This window comes from Salvelinus fontinalis, chromosome 32 (genome assembly GCF_029448725.1).
Source record: "Salvelinus fontinalis isolate EN_2023a chromosome 32, ASM2944872v1, whole genome shotgun sequence".
NCBI classification, from domain to species: domain Eukaryota; kingdom Metazoa; phylum Chordata; class Actinopteri; order Salmoniformes; family Salmonidae; genus Salvelinus; species Salvelinus fontinalis.
Genome location: NC_074696.1, coordinates 44,904,599 through 44,929,186, shown reverse-complemented (window position 1 = coordinate 44,929,186; position 24,588 = coordinate 44,904,599). Strand labels below are relative to the sequence as shown.

Below are 24,588 nucleotides of genomic sequence, written 5' to 3'. Positions count from 1 at the left end.
GTACATAGACCCAACATGAATACCGGCACCTATTCCAGTCAGTCCAGCAATGACTACACAAACTTTTGTTCAAGGCTGAGCAAGAATGATTTGGATACAATACTTTAATTCCACAAGTTCAGCAGAATCAAGAGTCAACCCGTGTTTGTAATATATTCCACTCCATACTTTATTATCGACAACGACAAGGCAACTTTAGACGCAGCCTTGCGGATGGATACATTTAACACCACTATGAGTGCAAATAGCCCAACCAGGGAACAATAAATAAAAAATTTATAGAAGGTACAAAATAAACCAGTTAGTCACGGAAATATCTGCCCAATTCCCATCTATAAATCCTACGGTAAATTTCGTTAGAAGCTTTTACAGTAGCCAATTCTGACAACCGAATCTCGGATTTACCAAGAAGAGGGGGACGTGATAGAGTCAAAAAAACACACAGAACGAAACCACCTTCCAGCTCTGCAGCGGTCTCCATTTTAACTGTTTGCCCGGTCGGTACCTCACGTGTTCTGGACGGTCTTTCTCACATGACCCTTGTTTGTCCCCGTGATCAGTACTTCCAACTCCGTATTTCAGTGTCGCTGAATATCACATTTTAAACTGTAACCTTCATGGATATGCATGAACAGAGTTTGGACAGCTCTACAGGGTAAGAAAACGCATTCTACGCTCACAATAGCTTCACAGGCCTAGGCACCATCTTTGCAACACATTAGCGCTAGCTATATGAACAAATGTTTTATTTCCTGTAATAGATTTAGTTTTGTAAATCCAATGGAAAGACCAATATCTTTTAAGGTGTTTGTTTAATATGTCGTGCATTGCATTCAGTTATTATTGCTATGGTTTATTTACTCGACTCAGTCAAGCGAGACCAGCGACAGTCTTGTAGGTCAACTATGTAGCTGTAACTGTCAAATTATTACAACGGTTTTAATGTCAGTGATGTGATTAGAAAGGGTATGATGCCGCTTTTTTTGTTGAGAAATGCATCAATAAGATTCATAATAATGCACGATGTATATACACAACTTCTATACTTCTCAGTGTTACGCCAGTAAAAAAAAATACATTATCCTCCTGTGATTTGTTTGTTTGCAGCCCATAATGAACAGCAATTATAATATCATTTATTGGTTACATGAAACTGGCTACATTTTGAATAATGCATTTGCTTCAATGATTCCATTATATAATTTTGCAATATTCCACTATTGGTTTAATAATAATTTATCTAATTTGTAAAGCGCGTTCTCACACCCGCCTTGAAAGTTTTTCTGAACAGCACGGTCTTGAGCTTTGCCTTTAGACTGAGACTGCAGTCATAATGTTTTAGCCTCGGTTCGAAGGATTGAGTGGGCGTTACCAATTTGTCAACGTTTTCGAAGTGGAGGGAAAGTTGAACGTCTAGTGTTGACCTGCTGATGCATGCAAATTGTATTCTTATTACCAAAAAAAAAAACGTCGGCCAATATGGGTAAATTTTACTAATTCAACTTTAGCAGTCTAGTATGGTGATGAGTCCACATTTCGAATGTCATCTTTTTTCCGCTAACACAACGCCAGGGGCACTCTTGCTCTGATATCAGTGTACAGTAACACTGAACACAAACCGGCTGCGCGCGTGCGCTATAGTGCATACATTTATTTTGTCCCGTACACCAAACGCGATCACGACACGCAGGTTAAAAGATTAAAACAAACTCTGAAACAATTACATTAATTTGGGGACAGGTCGAAAAGCATTAAACATGTATGGCTAGTTAGCTTGCACTTGCTAGCTAAGTTGTCCTATTTAGCTAGCTTGCTGTTGCTAGCTAATTTGACCTGGGATATAAACATTGAGTTGCTATTTTACCTGAAATGCACAAGGTCTTCTACTCCGAAAATTATCCACACATAAAACGGTCAACCGAGTCGTTTCTAGTTCTCTCCTCCTTCCAGGCATTTTAACCTTTGAATTTATATGGTGATTGGCATCTACACTTTCATAGTATTACCACAACAGGCAAAACAGTTCATCTTTCAATCACCCACGTGGGTATAACCAATGAGGAGATGGCACGTGGGTACCTGCTTTTATAAACCAATGAGATGGGCGAGGCAGGACTTGCAGGTCAGAAATAGGAATGACTTCTATTTTAGCCCTTGGCAAAGCAGACGCTTGTTGACGGCACAAGCAGTTTGGGTGCAATAATTGAATAATATGTATGTTGAATAAACATATATTCCTAAATTTACTTTGCAACGCGAGTGGTGTAGTCAGGGTATAAGAAGTACACAGTAATGCACGGATTGACTCCTAACCCGCAGTCTCCTGTTATATTCGCAGGGCTGACTGTTTTAGGGTCATTAGGCTAAATATTGTGTGGATGAGGGGCAGGTGGGTTGAATAAAGAGAAAACAATACATAAATAAGTCCATAAAGGCATAATATTGTGCCATTTATATCTATAGGCTACCTTGAGGTTTTTCTTTAATTATGTTTGGCTATCTGGCATTGGTGCGTAAGCCTAAACTTTAGGGCCTAACTACGCACGGCAAATACCAAACACGCCAATCCCCAAATGCTTTTGGGGACGGGCAGAAAAAGGTAATATTGATTTTTGTAGGCAAACATGTCTGAGTTTAATTCAATATTAGAAAAGCTGTGAAATGGAGAGTTGAAAATAAAGAGAAGGAGGAAAAGAAAAGTCATGTTTGGGAAATATTTGTTGACGTGGTAAAGGGGGTTGATACCATTGGCAGTGTTGTGCCGGAAATCTCTCCCCTGCCAGAACACCCCCAACCCCCCCCCCCCTTTGCGTGAACGCGCACACACTCAATTCTTCATTGCTGGGACTTCCTTGCTAGTTGAGATTTCTGATCACAGTAGGCTGCGTTTCATTGAATTTTTTATGTCAGTTTGATCCTAGTAATGTCTGCAGTTTTTGGTTTGGCTATTTGTTTCAAGTGTATGAGTCTATAAATAAATCACTTTGACAAAATTTGTCATCTCTCCCATGTCTTATTCAACTAGTAGTTGTTCTGTTTATTGCTTGCCTACATTTTACTCCCTCTGTTTAATATAAGACACATATATAAATTATACATTTCAGTTGCCTATCCTGACGTGAAGTTTGTTCTATAGAAAATATTTGACTATGATTTGTGCAACAGAAAGTATTTGACTCTAGCCATAAAATTAAGGAAATTAGAAAGGCCATTTTCTTGCCTGCCGAAATCCCCCCCCTAATAATTTCCTTAATTTTGTGGCTAGAGTCAGATACTTTCTGTGGCACACATCAGAGTCAGATACTATCTATAGAACAAACTTCACGTCAGGATAGGCAACCAAAATGAATAATTAATGTACAGTTGACGTCGGAAGTTTACATACACTTAGGTTGAAGTCATTAAAACTTTTCAACCACTCCACAAATTTCTTGTTAACAAACTATAGTTCTAGCAAGTCGGTTAGGACATCTACTTTGTGCATGACACAAGTCATTTTTCCAACAATTGTTTACAGACAGTTTATTTCACTTATAATTCACTGTATCACAATTCCAGTGGGTCAGAAGTTTACATACACTAAGTTGACTGCCTTTAAACAGCTTGGAAAATTCCACAAAATTATGTCATGGCTTTAGAAGCTTCTGATAGGCTAATTGGCATAATTTAAGTCAATTGGAGGTGTACCTGTGGATGTATTTCAAGGCCTACCTTCAAACTCAGTGCCTCTTCGCTTGACATCATGGGAAAATTAAAAGAAATCAGCCAAGACCTTAGAAAAAAAATTGTAGACCTCCACAAGTCTGATTCATCCTTGGGAGCAATTTCCAAACGCCTGAAGGTACCACGTTCATCTGTACAAACAATAGTACACAAGTATAAACACCATGGGACCACGTAGCCGTCATACCGCTCCTAGAGATGAACGTACTTTAGTGTGGAAAGTGCAAGTCAATCCCAGAACAACAGCAAAGGACCTTGTGAAGATGCTGGAGGAAACAGGTACAAAAGTATCTATATCCACAATAAAACAAGTCCTATATTGACATAACCTGAAAGGCTGCTCAGCAAGTAAGAAGCCACTGCTCCAAAACTGCCATAAAAAATCCAGACTACAGTTTGCTACTGCACATGGGGACAAAGATTGTACTTTTTGGAGAAATGTCCACTGGTCTGATGAAACAAAAATAGAACTGTTTGGTCATAATGACCATTGTTATTTTTGGAGGAAAAAGGAAGAAGCTTGCAAGCCGAAGAACACCATCCCAACCGTGAAGCACGGGGGTGGCAGCATCATGTTGTGGGTGTGCTTTGCTGCAGAAGGGACTGGTGCACTTCACAAAATAGATGGCTTCGTGAGGAAGGAAAATTATGTGGATATATTGAAGCAACATCTCAAGACATCAGTCAGGAAGTTTAAAGCTTGGTCGCAAACGGGTATTCCAAATGGACAATGACCCCAAGCATACTTTCAAAGTTGTGGCAAAATGGCTTAAGGACAACAAAGTCAAGGTATTGGAGTGGCCATCAAAAAGCCCTGACCTCAATCCTATAGAACATTTGTGGGAAGAACTGAAAAAGTGTGTGCGAGCAAGGAGGCCTACAAAACTGACTCAGTTACACCAGCTCTGTCAGGAGGAATGGGCCAAAATTCACCCAACTTATTGTGGGAAGCTTGTGGAAGGCTACCTGTAACGTTTGACCCAAGTTAAACAATTTAAAGGCAATGCTACCAAATACTAATTATTAAATGTATGTAAACTTCTGATCCACTGGGAATGTAATGAATTAAATAAAAGCTGAAATAAATCATTCTCTCTACTATTATTCTGACATTTCACATTCTTAAAATAAAGTGGTGATCCTAACTGACCTAAGATAGGGAATTTTTACTAGAATTAAATGTCAGGAATTGTGAAAAACTGAGTTTAAATGTATTTGGCTAAAGTTTATGTAAACTTCCAACTTCAACCGTATTTATTTTAGCATCTTGACAGAATGTGAATGCACAGTTATACCGTCTGTAAAGGTGCTATGTTTATCAGCATCATAAAAGCTGATAGTATTCCAACCACATAAAATAGGCCTATTCAACCAAGCTGAACAGAAATCTTATCATAAACATTTTGGGTAATTTTCACAGATTTCTCTTTCCTTACAACCGGGGAAACTGATGTCATATGGACATTTTGCAAAGAAAATCTTTCCTGTTATTTTTTTGGGGGGGGGGGGGGTTCATTTTCATTAGGGCTGTGACGGTAATTGAATAACTGATGGTTATGGATGAAGCCCGCCATGAAAATAAAATAACCGTCAAAACCGTTTAAATAGGCCTACATGCATTTGAGGATTTTTAAAAATGTAATGTTAACTTCATTTTCATGTAGATCAACATGTCCTAATAGCGGAAGTGTTTACTAATGAAAAAAGCAACTTAGTCTGGCTATTAAACGTACTAGGTCCCGTGTGGCTCAGTTGGTAGAGCATGGCGCTTGCAACGCCAGGGTTGTGGGTTCGATTCCCACGGGGGGCCAGTACAAAAAAAAAAAAAGTATGAATGTAAGTACTTGTAAGTCGCTCTGGATAAGAGCGTCTGCTAAATGACTTAAATGTAAATGTACTATGTGTCCTCTTTCCAACTTTCCTTTGATGCTTGAGCAGCTCATCCCTAGATGCGCGGGGTGTAGAGTACTATGCAAAAAGAAATGTATGTGTGGACTTTATTTTATTCAATGCACATTTCCATTGCTTGCTAGTAAATAAATCGGTCTTTAAATAAAAAAAAGTTTGTCTGACTTCATTAATTATTCAACAGCAGTCGACAAGGTTGTTCTGGCTCTGTGGCCTATAATGCGCACATTTCCTCTCCAACCTGGCATGGTGTTATTTCATACAGAATCTTTTCTTAATTGATAGACTGGCCGATATACCACCCTAGGTGAGCCCAACAAAAATTGACACCCTCCTATCCCCACAAAGTAGAATACCGTTAATCCCTGTCATTTGGTTACATACATTTCTGTTAATGCATGTATTAATTACAGTAATATACCCATCTCATTATCGGAGTGGAAACGTTGTTTGCAGAGCTCACAAGCTGCTCCACTTGTGAGAAACAAGTTTTGGTTTATTTCATACCATAATTTACCCACTCCATGTGAGAGCAATGAGCATGTGTCTGGTTTCTCTATCCTGTTAGTGTTGATGGCACGCAAGTACCTGAGCACACATAAAAGTATCTGGCCTGCTTTTTGTAAATGTCAAATGTAGGAAAGTGCCCATTTGGGCTTCTCAGTCATTTTTAAAATTTTCTTCACCTCACACAGTAAGACAATGAAATCCGTAGAAGTATTATAATAATATTAATATTTGACATGCATTCTTTCCAACACTCTCCCCTTTGATAATCAGTATCGCTGATAAATATGCTGTTGCGTGTATTTGTTTCTTTTAATGATTGTCAATGTCATCTTCATACTATAGCATAGCTGTCCCTTTCATACTTGTCAATCAATTCATTATCTTCTAGCCTACTTTTGGAAAGCCTAAGGTAGACCTAGGTTTTTGAATACATTTTAAGGAAAGGCAAAACATTTGCTCTTGAGTCTGACATGCGTTGGTGGCTTTGATTGATGTGTGCTTTTACAGGGGTGTGTGAGTTTGCTGATTCTCTATAGGCCTATTATGTCCATTTAGAAAGTTTCCTAAAGTATCTTGTCTGGACACCATCTCTTCATTAAAAAGCAAACGCTCTTGTCCTGATTTTAATATTGTTAAATACCAATTTTCAGTAGCTTAGGCTGCGTTATCTCTCAGATTACGGTGTCCTCTCTTTGAAGAACATATGCCAATGCCATCGAATGACAGCAAACAGGGTTTGTGACGTTAGGTTCTCCCACTTTTCCTGAAATATTCACATATCAGACTTTTTATTTTTTTATTATTTGTTTTTATTTATTTTTTATTTTTTGGGGGGGGGGGGGGGTGGATCAGCTTAATATTGCGGAAAGAATGTTGCTTCCAATGTAATTGTCTGCATCATTTCCAATCCCCCATATTTTTTGGGGTAAATATATATATCCATTCACGTATGCATACATATACACATATATACATACACATACCTACATAGACATACATACTTTTTTAAAGAGTATACCTTTATTATTATTCCCCGCAAACCCTACCACCGATCCCCCAATTGGAGTAAACTGATAAACATTTCTGTTTTTACCTTCAATTTATACATCTTATACACATTTTACAGACACAGTCTACTTTATAATAGTTCTCTCTTGTTTGTTCTTAGTCCTTCCTCTATTTCTGTTGTCCATCCAGTTTGATTTCCACTTGTAACTGTGCTATTTCACAATAGCTCCGCACCTATACATATCAGACTTTGTTTGAATGGTTTTGTGCGTCGAAATAGGATCTGTATTTATTTATTTATTTTATATGCAGAAAAGCCAACAGACAAGGACATGGTAGTCATATGTCTTTGTTTGGACTCTGTTAATGTTGTCAATACGAAAATGGGACAGATTCTCTCCAACCTGGCATTTCTTAATTTGTTGATTTAATAAATAATAACCTGAATAATAATGTAACGCCATGATAATACAAAGTGTATTGGCTTGTTTCAAATAGGTTTTATTAAGAAGCATATCTATGTAAAGATTTTTTTTCTCTTTCCCCATCCCCGAACAGTTATGTCGGTGACCGTGTACATTGGCCTGGCCAATTATGTAACCTCATATTCCAAGACCGTCATAGCTCAAATTTTCACCCCAGTCCCTAAGCATCTTTGCTCCATGAAAGAACCAGAAATGACGTAACTTTACCGACGTCAACTAGAGAGAATGAATGCTTCAATCATTTATGACGTTATTCTGGTGAGCAAGGGTTTATTTAGTAATCTAGGGCATCATAATGACAGAAAAGGGGCCTCCCGAGTGGCGCAGTGATCTAAGGCACTGCATCGCAGTGCTAGAGGTGTCTACAGACCTGGGTTCGATCCCGGGCTGTATCACAACCGGCCGTGATAGGGAGTCCCATAGGGCGGCGCACAACGACGCCCAGCATCGTCCGGGTTAGGGGAGGGTTTGGCCAGGGGGCTTTACTTGGTTCATTGTGCTCTAGCGAGTTCTTCTGGCGGGCTGGGCGCCTGGAGCCTGACCTCGGTTGTCAGTTGAACTGTGTTTCCTCTGACACATTGGTACGGCTGGCTTCCGGGTTAAGCGGGCGGGTGTTAAGAAGCGCTGTTTGGGCGGGTCATGTTTCGGAGGACGCATGACGAAACGTTTGCCTCCCGAGCCCGTTGGACAAGATCTAAATAGAAAAAAGGGGTGTAAATTTTTTTTATATATAATGACAGAAGAGAGGTTAATGAAACAAATAGCCTACTAAATTGGTTGAAATGATATGCAAAAACATCAAAATCAGTCACAACAAATTCCTACACCCCCGTCAAAAAATAGTTATGCCGTCTCTGACTGTAGCCTTCAGCGCATTTTCTATATTAACGGGTTAGGGTCGGGTGCGGGCTGCCGATTTATTTATTTATTTTTCCTTTTTTTTTTTTTTTTTTTTTCACTTTTTCACATATGTGGATGGCTTATTAGCAATTGCGGGCAGGTGAAAAAATGGCTGACTCATGCACCGCTAGTACACACAGTCACTTATAGTCCAGCGAATAGGTGAAATAAATGTTCCATTTTATGATAAAAGTATCAGACTTGGTACATTAATACTAGATACATTAAGGAACATTTTAAAGATTGGAGGCAGTATGGGAAGCTTGTCAGTTAATCTGGATGTCATGTTCAAAGTAAAATAGGGTAAAGTCATTCCAAACAATATAAAAATGACTTTGTAATGTTATCTACCCACTAAATAAACCGCACAGATAATATAGACAATAATTATCATCATAAAGTACTCTTAAGACCTTCATGGAGGTCACATCAAGGTCATTTTGACCATAGACCAGCGGTTATAGGGGAAAAAATTGGACTTTGATAGAGCCACCAAATTTCACACAGACTTAGGGCATGTCTAAATAAGTATTTTAGGCTATAGTGCCATCACAGATTTTGTCCTTTACCCCCCTGGCGGTCATTTCTAATATGGCCGCTGAAAAATAGGCAAAGAAACCCGATGGGGGAACTTGTTGGATAGATTTCACCAGGGATACTCTGCTATAGTCAGAGAGCAAGCAGACGCCAATGTTCCAACATGTATAAAGGACATGTGGTTGGACATGGTGAAGTCAGATTTGTTTGTGGTTCTGCAACAAAGGAGAGATATTATAAGCAGGTTGCATAACATAATGTAAAGGTGATAAGGATGAATCTATTAAACCAAAGGTACCATGCCTTGACTTTTTCACATTTTGTTACGTTACAGCCTTATTCGGAAAAAATATATATTTTTTTAATTCCGTCATCAATCTACACACAATACCCCATAATGAAGACCAAATGCAATTGATTGGACATGATTTGGAAAGGCACACAGAGAGATCCTTGATGAAAACCTGCTCCAGAGCGCTCAGGACCTCCGACTGGGGGTGAAGGTTCACCTTCCAGCAGGACAATGCACTAAGCACACAGCCAAGACAACGTAGAGTGGCTTTGGAACAAGTCTCTGAATGTCCTTGAGTGTCCCAGCCAGAGTCCGGACTTGAAACTGATCAAACATCTCTGGAGAGACCTGAAAATAGCTGTGCAGCGACGCTCCCCATCCAACCTGACAAAATCAAGGGGTCTGAATACTTTCCGTATTCACCGTATCTCAAGGAAATTACATGACATCATAATGTTATGACTTAAGCTCCTAACATATTTTTTTTTGTGGGGGGCGGGGGGGGCGCCGTTGTGGGCACGATTCACATGGCCATATCTCCTTAAATAATTGGTACATACAGCCCAATGATAGTTGAAAATGTTTGAGGGGGGCCTGGATAACAAAATAAGATGCCATATATACATAACCTTAAATGTTTTTGTAGAAAAGTGGTGAAAATGTGGGCAAAAAAATGGCTAGTTCTAGTAGTTGACATGTAAACACTTTAAAAAGTAATATGGGTGTTCGCTGATCGAGGCAAAGGGTGGCTATTTTGAAGAATCTCAAATATAAAATATATTTTGATGTGTTTAACACTTTTTTGGTTACTACATGATTCCATATGTGTTATTTCATAATTGTGATGTCTTCACTATTATTCTACAATGTAGAAAATAGTAAAAATAAAGAAAACCTTTGAATGAGTAGGTGTTCTAAAACTTTTGACCGGTGGTGTAGTAATAAAATAAATATTCCAAAACATACATCATGTTTGCAAAAAGGCACTAAAGTAATACTGTAAAAAATGTGGCAAAGCATTCACTTTCTGTCATCAATTGAAAGCATTAGGTTTGTGTCAGGGCTACAACACATTAGTGACTACCACTCCATATTTATAATCATAATTTGTATGCTTGGATTCGTTAAGGACTGGGGAGTTTTTCAGGATAAAAAATAAACAGAATGGAGTTGAGCAACAATAAAATCTGTAATAAGTCAAGGGGTATGAATACTTTCTGAAGGCACTGTAATGTAATATTCTGTTTTGTGTAAATGTTAAGAAAAATTACAGCAAACCTTCCCTGTACACTTCACTTTTTATGTAAAATCCCATGGGAATGTATTATGTCCTGGTGGCCTTTGGTCGCCAGGGGGTAATGGACAAAATATATGATGACTCTAGCCAAAAATACTTCTTTAGACATGCCCCAGCTGTGTGTGAAATTTGGTGGCTGTATCACAAAGTCCACAATTTTTCCCGTCGACATTGGACTATGATCAAAATAACCTCAATATGACCCCTATGAAGGTCTTAAAGCTATTTTATGATCAGAATTATTGTCTTTCTTATCTGTGGGGTTTATATAGTGGGCAGATAAAAACATTGTTTGGAGTGATTTTACCCTATTTTCTTTTAACAGGAAATCCGATTGGCAGCCATTTATTAAAATGGCCGCCCTGGTTGACTGACATGCTTCCCAGACTGCCTCCAATCTTTAAAATGTTCCTTAAGGTATTTAGTATTAGTGTATCAAGTTCGATACTTGTATCATAAAGTGGAACGATCTTGGTATATTACGTTCTTATCTGCTGGACTATTATTAATTAGCCTATAGCACACAGCTGATCAATTGAATATGAGTGTTTATAACAAAAAAAATCCCTTCTCTTTCCATCAGTCACGAGAAACAGGAAACAGAGGAGATTCTACAACTGGAAGGTAGGTATCGGGGTGTGTGAAATTTACTCAGTTCAAACGGGTAATTATGGAATGTGTGTGTGTGTGTGTGTGAGAGAGAGCGCTTAAGTGTGGGTTCTAACATGCTAGTGTTTTTTTCTCAAAAGGTGTGGGGACAGAGGAGCAGACTGCAGTTACCATAGAGAGTGTACAGCAGGCTGCAGCTTTTGCGGATCATAATGTTCAATACCAGTTCCGCACAGAGAACAGTGGAGGACAGGTGAGCTCAATCAATGACCTAGCCAATTTTGAACACACACAGTTCTTACTACCACAGTAACACAAAACCCCCCTTGTCTGGCTGAACAAATAACAAGAAGAATCTGTAGATTATGTGTAAATAATTTTGTCTGTATATTCTGTTTATTGTTGTCGGCACCATTTCTCCAGGTCAAATTCCTGGTATATGTCAAATGTACTTGGCGAAGAATCAGAATAAACTTTATATCTGAAATGTTTGGCATACTCCTGTCCTGACCTCTCCCCTTGACTTTCTTCACTCCAGGTGACCTATCGTGTGGTCCAAGTGACAGATGACCAGCTAGAGGTAGCAGGCGACGGGACTGGGGCAGTCAGTGTGGTTTCCACTGCTGCATTTACTGGAGTACAGCAAGCAGTGGCACAGGTGTGTGTGGTGTGTGTGGTGTGTGGTGTGTGTGGGCATGGCATACCCTATCATCTTAGGGGAGTAGTGCTGTCTAATTTGCCTTTTCTCTCTCTCTCTCTCTCTCTCTCGCTAGGCTGTTATTCAGAACCCCTTCAGTAATGGGGGTAGTCCAGCGGGGGAGACGGTGGGAGGGGAAACGCGTTTTGCCTATTTCCCTGCTGCCACAGTCAGTGTCAGTGATGGGGCAGCCACAGCAGTGTCGGTGCAGGCTGACCCAACACTCACACAGGCCGGAGGTGAGTAGCCACCAATCCTAGTATGAAACCCACATATAGTGTAACCATTCACTAGTGCAGCTCATACATAGCATTATGTTATGATCAAAGATATACTGTATAAATATATATATATTTTTTACAAATTCATTTGTAACCCTCTTCTGAGTTCCAATCAGTTTTAACCTAGTATCTTGGTGTTGGAGTATGTGGTCTGTAGTCAGAATGTGAAGGTTAATGTGTGTGTAACCATAAATAATGTAGTGCAGTGCCTCCACCTAATAAGTAATGTACCCCTAAATATATATATACACTGCTCAAAAAAATAAAGGGAACACTTAAACAACACAATGTAACTCCAAGTCAATCACACTTCTATGAAATCAAACTGTCCACTTAGGAAGCAACACTGATTGACAATAAATTTCACATGCTGTTGTGCAAATGGAATAGACAAAAGGTGGAAATTATAGGCAATTAGCAAGACACCCCCAAAAAAGGAGTGATTCTGCAGGTGGTGACCACAGACCACTTCTCAGTTCCTATGCTTCCTGGCTGATGTTTTGGTCACTTTTGAATGCTAGCGGTGCTCTCACTCTAGTGGTAGCATGAGACGGAGTCTACAACCCACACAAGTGGCTCAGGTAGTGCAGTTCATCCAGGACGGCACATCAATGCGAGCTGTGGCAAAAAGGTTTGCTGTGTCTGTCAGTGTAGTGTCCAGAGCATGGAGGCGCTACCAGGAGACAGGCCAGTACATCAGGAGATGTGGAGGAGGCCGTAGGAGGGCAACAACCCAGCAGCAGGACCGCTACCTCCGCCTTTGTGCAAGGAGGTGCACTGCCAGAGCCATGCAAAATGGCCTCCAGCAGGCCTTGCACAAAGGCGGAGGTAGCGGTCCTGCTGCTGGGTTGTTGCCCTCCTACGGCCTCCTCCACGTCTCCTGATGTACTGGCCTGTCTCCTGGTAGCGCCTCCATGCTCTGGACACTACGCTGACAGACACAGCAAACCTTTTTGCCACAGCTCGCATTGATGTGCCATCCTGGATGAACTGCACTACCTGAGCCACTTGTGTGGGTTGTAGACTCCGTCTCATGCTACCACTAGAGTGAGAGCACCGCCAGCATTCAAAAGTGACCAAAACATCAGCCAGGAAGCATAGGAACTGAGAAGTGGTCTGTGGTCACCACCTGCAGAATCACTCATTTATTGGGGTTGTCTTGCTAATTGCCTATAATTTCCACCTTTTGTCTATCCCATTTGCACAACAGCATGTGAAATTTATTGTCAATCAGTGTTGCTTCCTAATTGGACAGTTTGATTTCACAGAAGTGTGATTGACTTGGAGTTACATTGTGTTGTTTAAGTGTTCCTTTTATTTTTTTGAGCAGTGTATTTACAGGGAGAAAAGGCACAAATAGATATCCCCTTGAACTATGATAAAGAATGATCGCAACAAACAAGATGTACAGTCATTCTTTATTATTAAAGTCAAGACAATTAATTCAGTATCAATTCAGTTTCAATCCAAAACTCAAGCTTGAATCAAGTTATTAACCAAAAGTTATCAACATAATTTCAATTACATCTATGTATACTTAATTGGTAAGGACCTAAATCCAGATCGTGACTGATGAGAAGCGAACGGGCCAGTGGCTGTCCCATTCAAACACGGTTGAAAAAAAGTCCCTCTTCTGAGAAGGATAAAAACACAGTACTCTTCGAATAATCAAGACTGGTCCCAATGTAGCTAATTATATAGCTACAGTTCATCGCTTGTTTTACCACAACCAGTAGCTAACGTTACTAAAATCACCCAGAGCTCAGTCTCTCACAGCATCTGTCTGTCGAGCATCTGAGCGGAGAGAGAAAAAGCAGAAATCATCCAATGATAGTTGAACCAAAAACAAATCCAATGCTGTCCTCACGGTAGTCTGGGATGCGGGACTAGCTAAGAGTTCATCACTTTGGTTTACTCAGACCGCATTACAACAGCTTTTTAAAGCAATAGCTAAAACAATAAAATAGCAGTCTTGCTAGCTCACGGAGTTCACAGGGTGGTCCTCCCTTCACTCTCTCGCGTGTCTAACTGTTGCCTTGCAATGGTCCATCTCCAAAATATGTCCCACATGCAACACAGTAAATAATTGTCTGTAAAAATACATATATTTGACTGAATATAGTTTTGACTATTGCCTTTATCTCAATAGGGCCAGAGACGTTAAGTCACAATAGTCTTTCTTGGGAATCATATAAATCCCTAATTTGTACTACCTCTGACACTAGGTCAGTTCTATGTGATGATGAGCCCACCTGATGGGTTGCAAGCTGGCACGCCAAGGACCATTGCCCCTCGCACACACACCTACACCACGTGAGTACGGCTTCACCTGCCACACAGTTTAGTGTTCCATACACATTCATCACACCCCAATGCTCCCCCATCTACGTGGTTCATCTCACTTCTCCCTCCCAACTCCACATTGGAATGGACTTTCCCTAGCTAAACCTTCAGGAAATGATCACCTCTTTGTATTTACCCGCCAATTTTGGCATGATTTGGTTTGTGATTGTGTGTATCATGATAAAACATTCAAAAGAAATCAAAACGTGAGAAAACAAAAAACTGTCCCACTTACCTGCCATCCCCAGAGACCACGGTGAAAATGAGATACTACAGCATGGCAGTTCAAACTGGTGAGGACTACTTTCGCTCGCATCCTCTAAAACTAACCCCCTCTCCTCCCATCCTTGGCAGATGTGTGGTGAATCCACTAGTCGTGATGAATCATATGTCTTAGTGTACCTGTCAGGTGAACGTGATGTATAGTGTGTGTGTATATAGCTTTGGGTTATAAGTTCACCGAAGGAGTCCTCTTCAATGGGGGCGAGGAAACAAATCGGGAATACTTTATTTGGATAGTCCATCCATAGATACTCTACAGTCAGTAACATTTCAGCTGACAATCTACTAACCCTAGCCCTATCCCTTATCCTAACCCTTAGCTTAAGCCTTACTTTAACCATAGCCCAAACATTAGCAAGCAGTTGCTTATCAATAGATAATTTGTTGATAGTATGGTGGATTCATGCAGGTCCCATGTGGCTCAGTTGCTAGAGCCTGGCACGTGCAATGCCAGAGTTGTTGGTTCAATTCCCATGGGGGGCCAGTACAAAAAAGTATGAAAATGTATGCACTCTGGATAAGAGCGTCTGCTAAATGACTGACTAAATTATTACATTTGCGCAATGTATATGAATACACAGTCAATTTGTTTGTTTTTATGAGTGTGGGTTTGACAGTGCTTAACGGTGACATAAAATGTGATCATTTATTTGTCTTTGTCTCTCTTTGCAGGAAGATGGATGGTCCACGGGCACCTAGGGATGAGAGAAGGAGAGCACAACACAATGAAGGTAAACTGATTATAGAAAGTATTTATCTGGCAAATGGAAACTTGAAAGTAAAAGTTCAGATTTACCATGGGCATAGAGAGAAAAAGGAGGAGCCTTAAGAAATGTTTTTTGTATAATAAAAAAAAAATGACACTGAACAAAATTATAAATGCAACATGTAAAGTGTTGGTCCCATGTTTCACGAGCTGAAATAAAAGGCCCTAGAAATGTTCCGTGCGCACAAAAAGCGTATTTCTCTCAAATGTGCACAAATTCGTTTACATCCCTGTGTGGCTAATCAAGAAACGGATTAAACAGCATGATCATTACACAGGTGCGCTTTGTGCTGGGTACAATAAAAGGCCACTCTAAAATGTGCAGCTTTCTCACAAAAAAATGCCACAGATGGCTCAAGTTTTGAGGGCGCTTGCAATTGGCATGCCTGCAGGAATGTCCACCAAAGCTGTTGCCAGAAAATGTATTGTTAATTTCTACAATAAGCCGCCTCCAACATCATTTTAGAGAATTTATCACTACATTCAACCGGCCTCACAACCGTAGACCACGTGTAACCACGCCAACTCAGGACCTCTACAGCCAGCTTCTTAACCTGCAGGATTGTCTGAGACCAGCCACCTGGACAGCTGGTGAAACTGAGGGTTTCTGAAGAATTTATGCACAAACTGTCAGAAACCGCCTCGGGAAAGTTCATCTGCGTGCTCGTCATCTTCACCAAGGTCTTGACCTGACTGCAGTTCAGCGTCATAACAGACTTCAGTGGGCAAATGCTCTCCTTCGATGGCCACTGGCAAGCTAGAGAAGTGTGCTCTTCACGGATTAATCCCGGGTTTCAACTGTACTGGGCAGATGGCAGACCCCGTGTATGGCGTCGTGTGGGCAAGCGGTTTTCTGATATCAACGTTGTGAACAGAGTGCCCCATGGTGGCTGTGCGGTTATGGTATGGGCAGGCATAAGCTACGGACAACAAACACAATTGCATGTTATCGATTGCAATTTTAATACACAGAGAGATACCATGATGAGATCCTGAGGACAATTGTTGTGCCATTCATATGCCGCCATCACCTCATGTTTCAGCATTATAATGCACAGCCCCATGTCACAAGAATCTGTACACAATTCCTGGAAGCTGAAAATGTCCCAGTTGTTTCATGGCCTGCATAATCACCAGACATGTCACCCATTGAGCATGTTTGGCATGCTCTGGATTGACCTGTACAATGGCGTGTTCCAGTTCCGGCTAATGTCCAGCAACTTCGCACAGCCATTGAAAAGGAGTGGGGCAACATTTTACAAGCCACAATCAACAGGCTGATCAACTCTATGTGAAGAAGATGTCACGCTGAATGAGGCCAATGGTGGTCAAACCAGATTCTTACTGGTTTTCTGATCCATGCCCCTCCTTTTGGGGGGGGGGGGGGAATCTGTGACCAACAGATGCATATCTGTATTCCCAGTCATGTGAAATCCATATATTAGGGCCTAATGAATGTATTTGAATTGACTGATTTCCTTATATGAACTGTAACTCAGTAAAATCTTTGAAATTGTTGCATGTTGTGTTTTTATATTTTTGTTCAGTTGAGTATATTGTGTAAATGGTGTTGACCCGAGGCTTAATCCCTCTGTTTCTTTATGTGATCTTGTATTGAAACCTTAGCTCCTTCAAATTATTAAGATATGGCATTATTAGAGTGCTATCTGAAAGCCACTAATAACATATCATTCACATACTGTCAACACTCATTACATTTAGCATCAACTGATAAACCATGAGTACCATAAATCTTTCCATTTTATCACTGTCTTTGTTAGTTTCGGGAGTTTCCATATCTATTTCCTTCAACTAGGATCCTTATACTCTTCCCGATAGGAAAACCCTCTCAATCACTACTGATAATACACACGGATCACTCTCAAACAATGTTTTGCTTTTACCCCTATTGTAAGGTTTAATGGATGGGGGATGCCAATGTCATCTTTTACATTTTAGTCTACCTTAGCAATGTTACTCTATATATATTTATTACCAATTTCCGTTGGATATTCAGTTTCTGCCTCACACTCATTAAATGTCTATTATTTTGAGATTTAATATCACCGAAATTATAAAATACATCGGCCAATTCAGAAATGGAGAGACATTTTTTAAGGTAGCCCTTGAGACTTGAGTTTCTTTCTGGGATCAACATTTATTATAACTGGGCTAGCACTGCCTAACAGTCCACTGTCAAAGAAGTGCTCTGTCCATAAGGTTTCTGGTACGTGAGACAGAATCGACTGAGAGACAGAGCCAGTTTCCCACTCCGTCTTGTGGAGTGGTTCAATTTAGCCTACTCACAAATTGGTTTAGAACTTCATTGCTGGGGATATCAACGAAAACTCCATCGGGAGTACAATAAATTGTAGCCATAAGTTAACAAGTCTACCTATCAAGTTAAAAGGTTGCGTGGGTGAATACAGAAAATCATGTTCAACATTCAATGGTCCTATTGAACAGGGCATGGATTTTGTTTCAGAATGTATTGGGTGGTATTTCTTTCATTCTTTACGAAGGCTCTGATTAACTTGGCAATGATATTTTTCATTGGAAGCTGTTTAAAAAGCATAGAACATGTGCCAACCTTTGTCGAAGACTTTATTTCCCAGACCCTTTAGACTGTCATGCAGTGCTTTAACCTTATCATTATCAAATGATCCGTAAAGGGGCCACTGAACATTTCTCCGAATACTTTTTACACCACCTACGTACGTCACAAGTGTATATTGTTGTTGTTGTTTTTTTAAACTTTATAAAATCTCTAGTAACCGCATTATACACGCATACAATTTCATCTCTCTTTATCCAACTACGTCTCTCAACCGACACAATTCTACCAACCTTCATTAACCGTACCTTCAATGCAGTCCAACCGATTCCTGCTGTAAAGTAGTCTAAACTATGTATATCCGATTCCTACTAATACATACAGTATCACAACTAACTTTTCCCTTTATTACCAATCAAACAATTAGTTAACTTCCTGTAATTGCCTTCAACCTTCTGACTTACAGTGCATTCGGGAACTATTCAGACCCCTTGACTTTTTCCAAATTATGTTATGTTACAGCCACTTTCTTAAATGGATTACATTAGTATTTTCCCCCTCGTCAGTCTTCCATACAAAAATGGAAATATCACATTTTACATAAGTTTTCAGACCCTTTACTCAGTACTTTCTTGAAGCACCTTTTGACAGCGATTACAGCCTCGAGTCTTCTTGGGTACAAGCTTGGCACACCTGTATTTGGGGAGTTTCTCACATTCTTCTCTGCAAATCCTTTCAAGCTCTGTCAGGTTGGGTGGGGAGTGTTGCTGCACAGTTATTTTCAGATCTCTCCGGAAATATTTGATCGTGTCCAGGCTCTGGCTGGGCCACTCAAGGACATTCAGAGACTTGTCCCGAAGCCACTCCTGCGTTGTCTTGGCTGTGTGCTTTAGGGCCGTTGTCCTGTAGGAAGGTGAACCTTCGCCCCAGTCTGAAGTCCTGAGCGCTCTGGAGCAGGTCCATCTAGTCTCCTAGCCACTGAAAAACATCCCGACAGCATGATGCTGCCACCACCATGCTTCACCGCAGGGATAGTGCCATTTTTCCTCCAGACGTGACGCTTGGCATTCAGGCCAAAGAATTAAATGTGGGTTTCATCAGACCCGAGAATACTGTTTCTCATGGTCTGAGAGTCCTTTAGGTGTCTTTTGTCAAACTCCGAGCAGGCTGTCATGTGCCTTTTACTGAGGAGTGGATTCCATCTGTCCACTCTACCATAAAGGCCTGAATGGTGGAGTGCTGCAGAAATGGTTGTCCTTCCGGAAGGTTCTCCCATCTCCACAGAGGAACTCTGGAGCTCTGTCAGAATGACCATCGAGTTCTTGGTCACCTCCCTGACCAAGGCCATTCTCCCCCGATTGCACAGTTTGGCCAGGCAGCCAGCTCTAGGAAGAGTCTAGAATAAGCCTGTAACATGACAAAATATGGAAAAAGTCAAGGGGTCTGAGTACTTTCCGAATGCACTGTATCCCTTGAAGTTACAACAGCTCACCCCAAATTCTACCACCACAGGAGTATGGCTCATGCTGTAGCTTTGACAACTAAAATATGGGATTATTGTGTTTGCAGTAGAAAGACGGAGAAGAGACAAGATCAACAACTGGATTGTCACCCTCTCAAAGATCATCCCAGACTGCAACATAGACAGTACTAAGACTGGAGCAGTGAGTGTGGTCAATTTGCCTATAGAGATTAAGTCCCATAGAACCAACTTTATCAGGACACCGATTAAGCCTAGTCCCGGACTAGAAAACATGCTCAATGGAAACTCTCTATTGAAATAGGTTTTTAGTCCAAAACTAGGCTTAATCTGTGTCTGAGAATCTGGCAGATTGTTCGAAATCACGATTTCTTATAATAGAAGTAATGTGCAACCTCTTCTCTCCAGAGTAAAGGAGGGATCCTGTCGAAAGCGTGTGACTACATCCGGGAGCTGAGACAGAATAACCAACGATTGCAGGACAGCTTCAAAGAGGTGTTGAGAGTTCAGGCAGACAACGAGCTACTCAAACAACAGGTACACACTTATGTGTAACTCGCACATTCCACTATGCTGTCTGTGTCAACAACACGTCGGGTGTATTCATTGGTTCACATTGTAGCAAAACATTTTACAACAGAACAATTTTGCAACGAAAAAGATCATTGCTTATTGGACAAGTTTATTTTAGTCCCTCCCTGTTTCAGCCTGTTTGCATTTGTTTGGAAATGTTTTATGCCTATGTATGAAGGTCTTAGTTGGTTGTTAACATTGTTTAATTGCGACGTTCTATCATGTTATAGATTGAGGAGATGAAGAATGACAATGCACTGCTTCGAGCTCAGCTACAACAGCACGGCATAGAGATCAATGGAGATACGACACCACAGTGATCTACTGGACACACACACACACACTCTTACTTACTCACTGGAACACTGGTAAAATACAAATACTTATAGAATACATGAAAGTACACATGCTCACGTGCATGCATCATCAGAAATTGCCACGCATACACAGAACAGAGGGCTTGAGAGGAAGAAGTGGACTGCTGACTGATCAAGCCCCCTCCAACCCCCACACACACTCTCTTCCAAGGCTGAAAGCTGAAATTCATGACTCTGTAACTAAATTAGTTCCCCTCCTCTGCTCAAAGAATAGCCAACTTTTCAAATGTTGTGCATTCACCTAACTGTTTTTGTTATGGACAATGACAATTCACATTTATTCTGTTTTAACCTGCTGCAGTTTTCCATGGCTTTTTTGGGGCATTTGTAGTGAGTAATACTACCATGTCTGACATGAATGAATCCTTTTGTTTGTCATTTAATGTATTAGTTTACAATGAATGTGTATACAGAATGAAAAGACAGTGGCGGTAGGGATCATAGTGCAAATATAGGGCTGAACTTTGCTGTTCCATTTTCCCTTAGCGATTACAAACCATGGTAGACAAATCAGGCACCTTCATCCTTTGATGCACACCATTTCAAAGGGTTGTTTCATTGTCAAGTGGAGGTAGATAAGAGAATACTGGTTAAGCTGTTTTAAAGGCCTGCGATGTAAAGGTATGGTCGTTGTATTGACACTAGGCCTGACATTGCAGACTATCAGGGCAGTAGGTGATAGCATAGCTCAGGTCATTAGGACAATATATAATATTGGTTCCCAAATTAATTTCAGTCCCCTCTTCCTTGCTTAATTTCTCTTATCTCTTGTGTAGTCCCATCTGGTGCACAATAAATCATTTAACCTGAATATCATTTTCACTATATGGTAATCATGCATATTTGGCATTAAATCATGGTATGTATCTGCTTGTGATAGGTCACTTACCGGTATTCAATACATTAATTGGAGCATGTGTCAGCGTTGCCATGTATAAGATGATAACTGTCCCTGAGTCTCTATGACAGGGGATGCTCATTTTACAGGCATTCAATTCAAATTTGGGACACTGGGTAACTCAACTCAATATTGAGGATCTGAGGGAGAGTTGTATATTATGGATTTTCACCATGTCCTCCAGTAATTTAAAAGTTTGGGAACCAGTGCTATGAAGGATAATTGTAGCACATCCCAGGTCAGCAGTGCTTTAAAGGAATTCTTTGTGAGTGAAGGTTGTCAGCATTCTTGTTTTTATCTCCACTGAAAGCAATCACAGCATGGCATTCTAACCACTGGCAAGATTTATTCCAATTGTACAATAACATTTCAATGTTCATACTATAGCATTAACACAATCATTGGATTGGTTCTGGAGATAGAGGTGGGTTTGGAAAATTGAGCTACAGTGTTAAAGGATCGGTTCAGAATTTCTTTACCAAATCTGTTTTGATGTAAAGGGCATGTTGTAGAGGGGTCCAGACACGCTAGCAATTTCACTTGGTTTTGAGAAACTTGGACCACCCGCAATAGACTTGCTCGTTCTGCAGTATGCTGCTTCTCCATGTAGCCCGCTCAGCACAGCTGGTAGGGGAAATGGCTTGAGTCTAATAAAATGGAATATAATGTTGAAATTGTGTTATTCTGAAGTGTACAACATCTAAAGACCTGCATCACTACAATGAGAGTGTGGCCATTTCTGAAAGGATGTATTTTTCCGTAGCTCCTATACTGCAGAACGAGCAATGAGAAAGTCTATTGCGGGTGGTCTAAGTTTCTCAGAACCAAATGAAATCGTTAAAAAAGTGGACACTTATATAACATACTATTTACATTAAAAAAAGATTTGTTCAGAAATGGTGAAGCAATCCTTTACCCCCTTGTAAAAAATGTGGGGGCATCTTGTCTGTTTAAAACACCTTATCCAGGGGAGTGGCTAACCTAATGTTTACTACTCGCTATAATTATCCCTTTCTGGCTCGAAGGACCATGAAAAAGAGTGGTCCTTTGAGACGGATAGGGACAACAATATACTATATAACTGAAACAAATATGGACAACAGACTTTAGTTTCATTAGCATGAGCTAGCAGGGAGAATATAGTTTCCATGTAATTTTGAACTTGTAGGTCAATTAGTCTTGTATTGCCAATAGAGCTGTCCCCGACTGAAAAAAAACTCTTGGTCCACCAAGAGTCCACTGTTCTTTCGACCAATCGATTGGTCAAACATTTTTAAACGTGTATTTTTCCATATATAGACACACCCAATGTGTTTTAATAAAATATACTATATACAGTGAGCTTGTCTGATGCTTTAAGACACAAATGACTCAAGAGGGAGCCAGAGATAAAGATAACCAAAAGGGAAAAAATTGTTCTGATTCTCCTCCCGCTGCTGCTGGCCTTTACAGATTCTGCCTTTACGCTCCTGAAGTTGCCGGTAATAGGCTACACAATAGGCCTTGTAACTATATTTGAGAAGGCCAAGTAAAACGCGGGAGAAAGCTCTCACTGAAGATTCAGTTAAGCACCTTGGGGAGTGCCACTGCAGCGGCCGCTGTCAAGCATATAAAACCTGTCAATGTTTTAGAATTCAACTACGGAGTAGGCTAACTTACTGTTTTCAAGTGGTATGTCATATTCGTTGTTGAACTATGAGCAAACCGCTGTTTGCACAGTTTGCATTCTACTTTTTGTTGGTCTTAAGTAGGCCTAATTAGAGTATCAAGTAGCCACTGTATGTACCGATAGGTACATCTTAGGCTATGATTAGGCTCATTTGCGTGTGCCGTCTGGAAAGAATCTGCCGGATACACAGTTGAATGAAAGGGGATGTTTGGCATATATGTTATTTAGTAATACACCATACAATTCAGGAAAACACATTTGTTATAAAATATTTTTATTAGTGTTACACCATTGTTCTTAACTTAACCATATACAATTTCAGTAGCACAATTAGTGCCTTCAGGAAGTATTCATAACCCTTGACTTATTATACATTTTGTGGTGTTAAAGACTGAATTCAAAATGTATTACTTTTTTTTCACCAATCTACACACTACCCCATAATGAAAAAGTGAAAATATGATTTTAGAAATGTTTGCAAATGTATTCAATTAAATACAGAAATATCTAATTGACATAAGTATTCACACCCCTATATCAATACTTTGTAGAAGCACCTATGGCAGAGATTACAGCTGTGTGTCTTTCTGGGTAAGTCTCTAAGTGCTTTCCACAACTGGATTGTGAAAATTTTTCAAAATATTTTCAAATGTCTTCATACTTTGTCAAATTGGTTCTTGATCATTGCCATTTTCAGGATTTGCCATAGATTTTCAAGGAGATTTAAGTCAACTGTAATTCGTCCACTCAGGAACATTCACTGTCTTCTTGATAAGCATCTCCAGTGTAGATCTGGCCTTGTGTTTTAGGTTATTGTCCTGCTGAGAGATGAATACATCTCCCAGCGTCTGGTGGAAAACAGACTGAACCAGGTTTTCCTCTAGAATTTGTCCTGTGCTTAGCTCCACCCCGTTTCTTTTTTTATCCTGAAAAACTCACCAGTCCTTAACGATTACAAGCATGCACATAACATGATTTCGCCACCACTATTTTTGAAAATATGGAGAGTGGTACTCAGTAATGTATTGTATTGGATTTGCCCCAAGCATAACGCTTTGTATTCTTGACAAAAAGTGAATTACTTTGCCACATTTTTTGCAGTATTACTGTAGTGCCTTGTTGCAAACAGGATGCATATTTTGGAATATGTGTATTATGTACAGGCTTCCTTCTTTTCATTCTGTCAATTAGGTTAGTATTGTGTAGTTACTACAATGTTGTTGATCCATCCTCAGTTTTCTCCTATTACAGCCATTAAACTCTAACTGTTTTAAAGTCACCATTGGCCTCATGGTGAAAACCCTGAGTGGTTTCCTTCCTCTCCGGCAACTGAATTAGGAAGGACGCCTATATCTTTGTAGTGACTGGGTGTATTCATACACCATCTAAAGTGTAATTA

General features: G+C 40.2%; 1 protein-coding gene across 4 annotated transcripts; it reads left to right on the top strand.

Annotated features, from left to right (window-relative positions):
* The first annotated feature begins 221 nt into the window (after positions 1-221).
* Positions 222-24,468, top strand: LOC129831455 (upstream stimulatory factor 2-like). 4 transcript variants are annotated; one of them, XM_055894855.1, is made up of 11 exons: positions 222-655; positions 11,244-11,296; positions 11,410-11,522; positions 11,808-11,927; positions 12,043-12,205; positions 14,473-14,560; positions 14,839-14,883; positions 15,545-15,603; positions 19,762-19,856; positions 20,081-20,209; positions 20,476-24,468. In XM_055894855.1, exons 1-11 carry the CDS (start codon positions 618-620, stop codon positions 20,563-20,565), a joined length of 993 nt encoding a protein of 330 aa, XP_055750830.1. In that variant the 5' UTR covers positions 222-617; the 3' UTR covers positions 20,566-24,468. The 4 variants fall into 4 exon arrangements, with proteins under 4 accessions (XP_055750830.1, XP_055750833.1, XP_055750832.1 ...); XM_055894857.1 differs by having other exon boundaries at positions 224-655; positions 11,244-11,284; XM_055894858.1 differs by lacking the exon at positions 14,839-14,883.
* The last annotated feature ends 120 nt before the right edge of the window (positions 24,469-24,588 follow it).

Excerpts from the sequence above, each read along its gene's own strand:
- LOC129831455 (XM_055894855.1), top strand. The coding sequence starts at position 618 with ATGGATATGCATGAACAGAGTTTGGACAGCTCTACAGG. Across the intron at positions 656-11,243 it reads AGTTTGGACAGCTCTACAGG|TCACGAGAAACAGGAAACAG; the intron begins GTAAGAAAACGC and ends TCTTTCCATCAG. Across the intron at positions 11,928-12,042 it reads TACAGCAAGCAGTGGCACAG|GCTGTTATTCAGAACCCCTT; the intron begins GTGTGTGTGGTG and ends CTCTCTCGCTAG.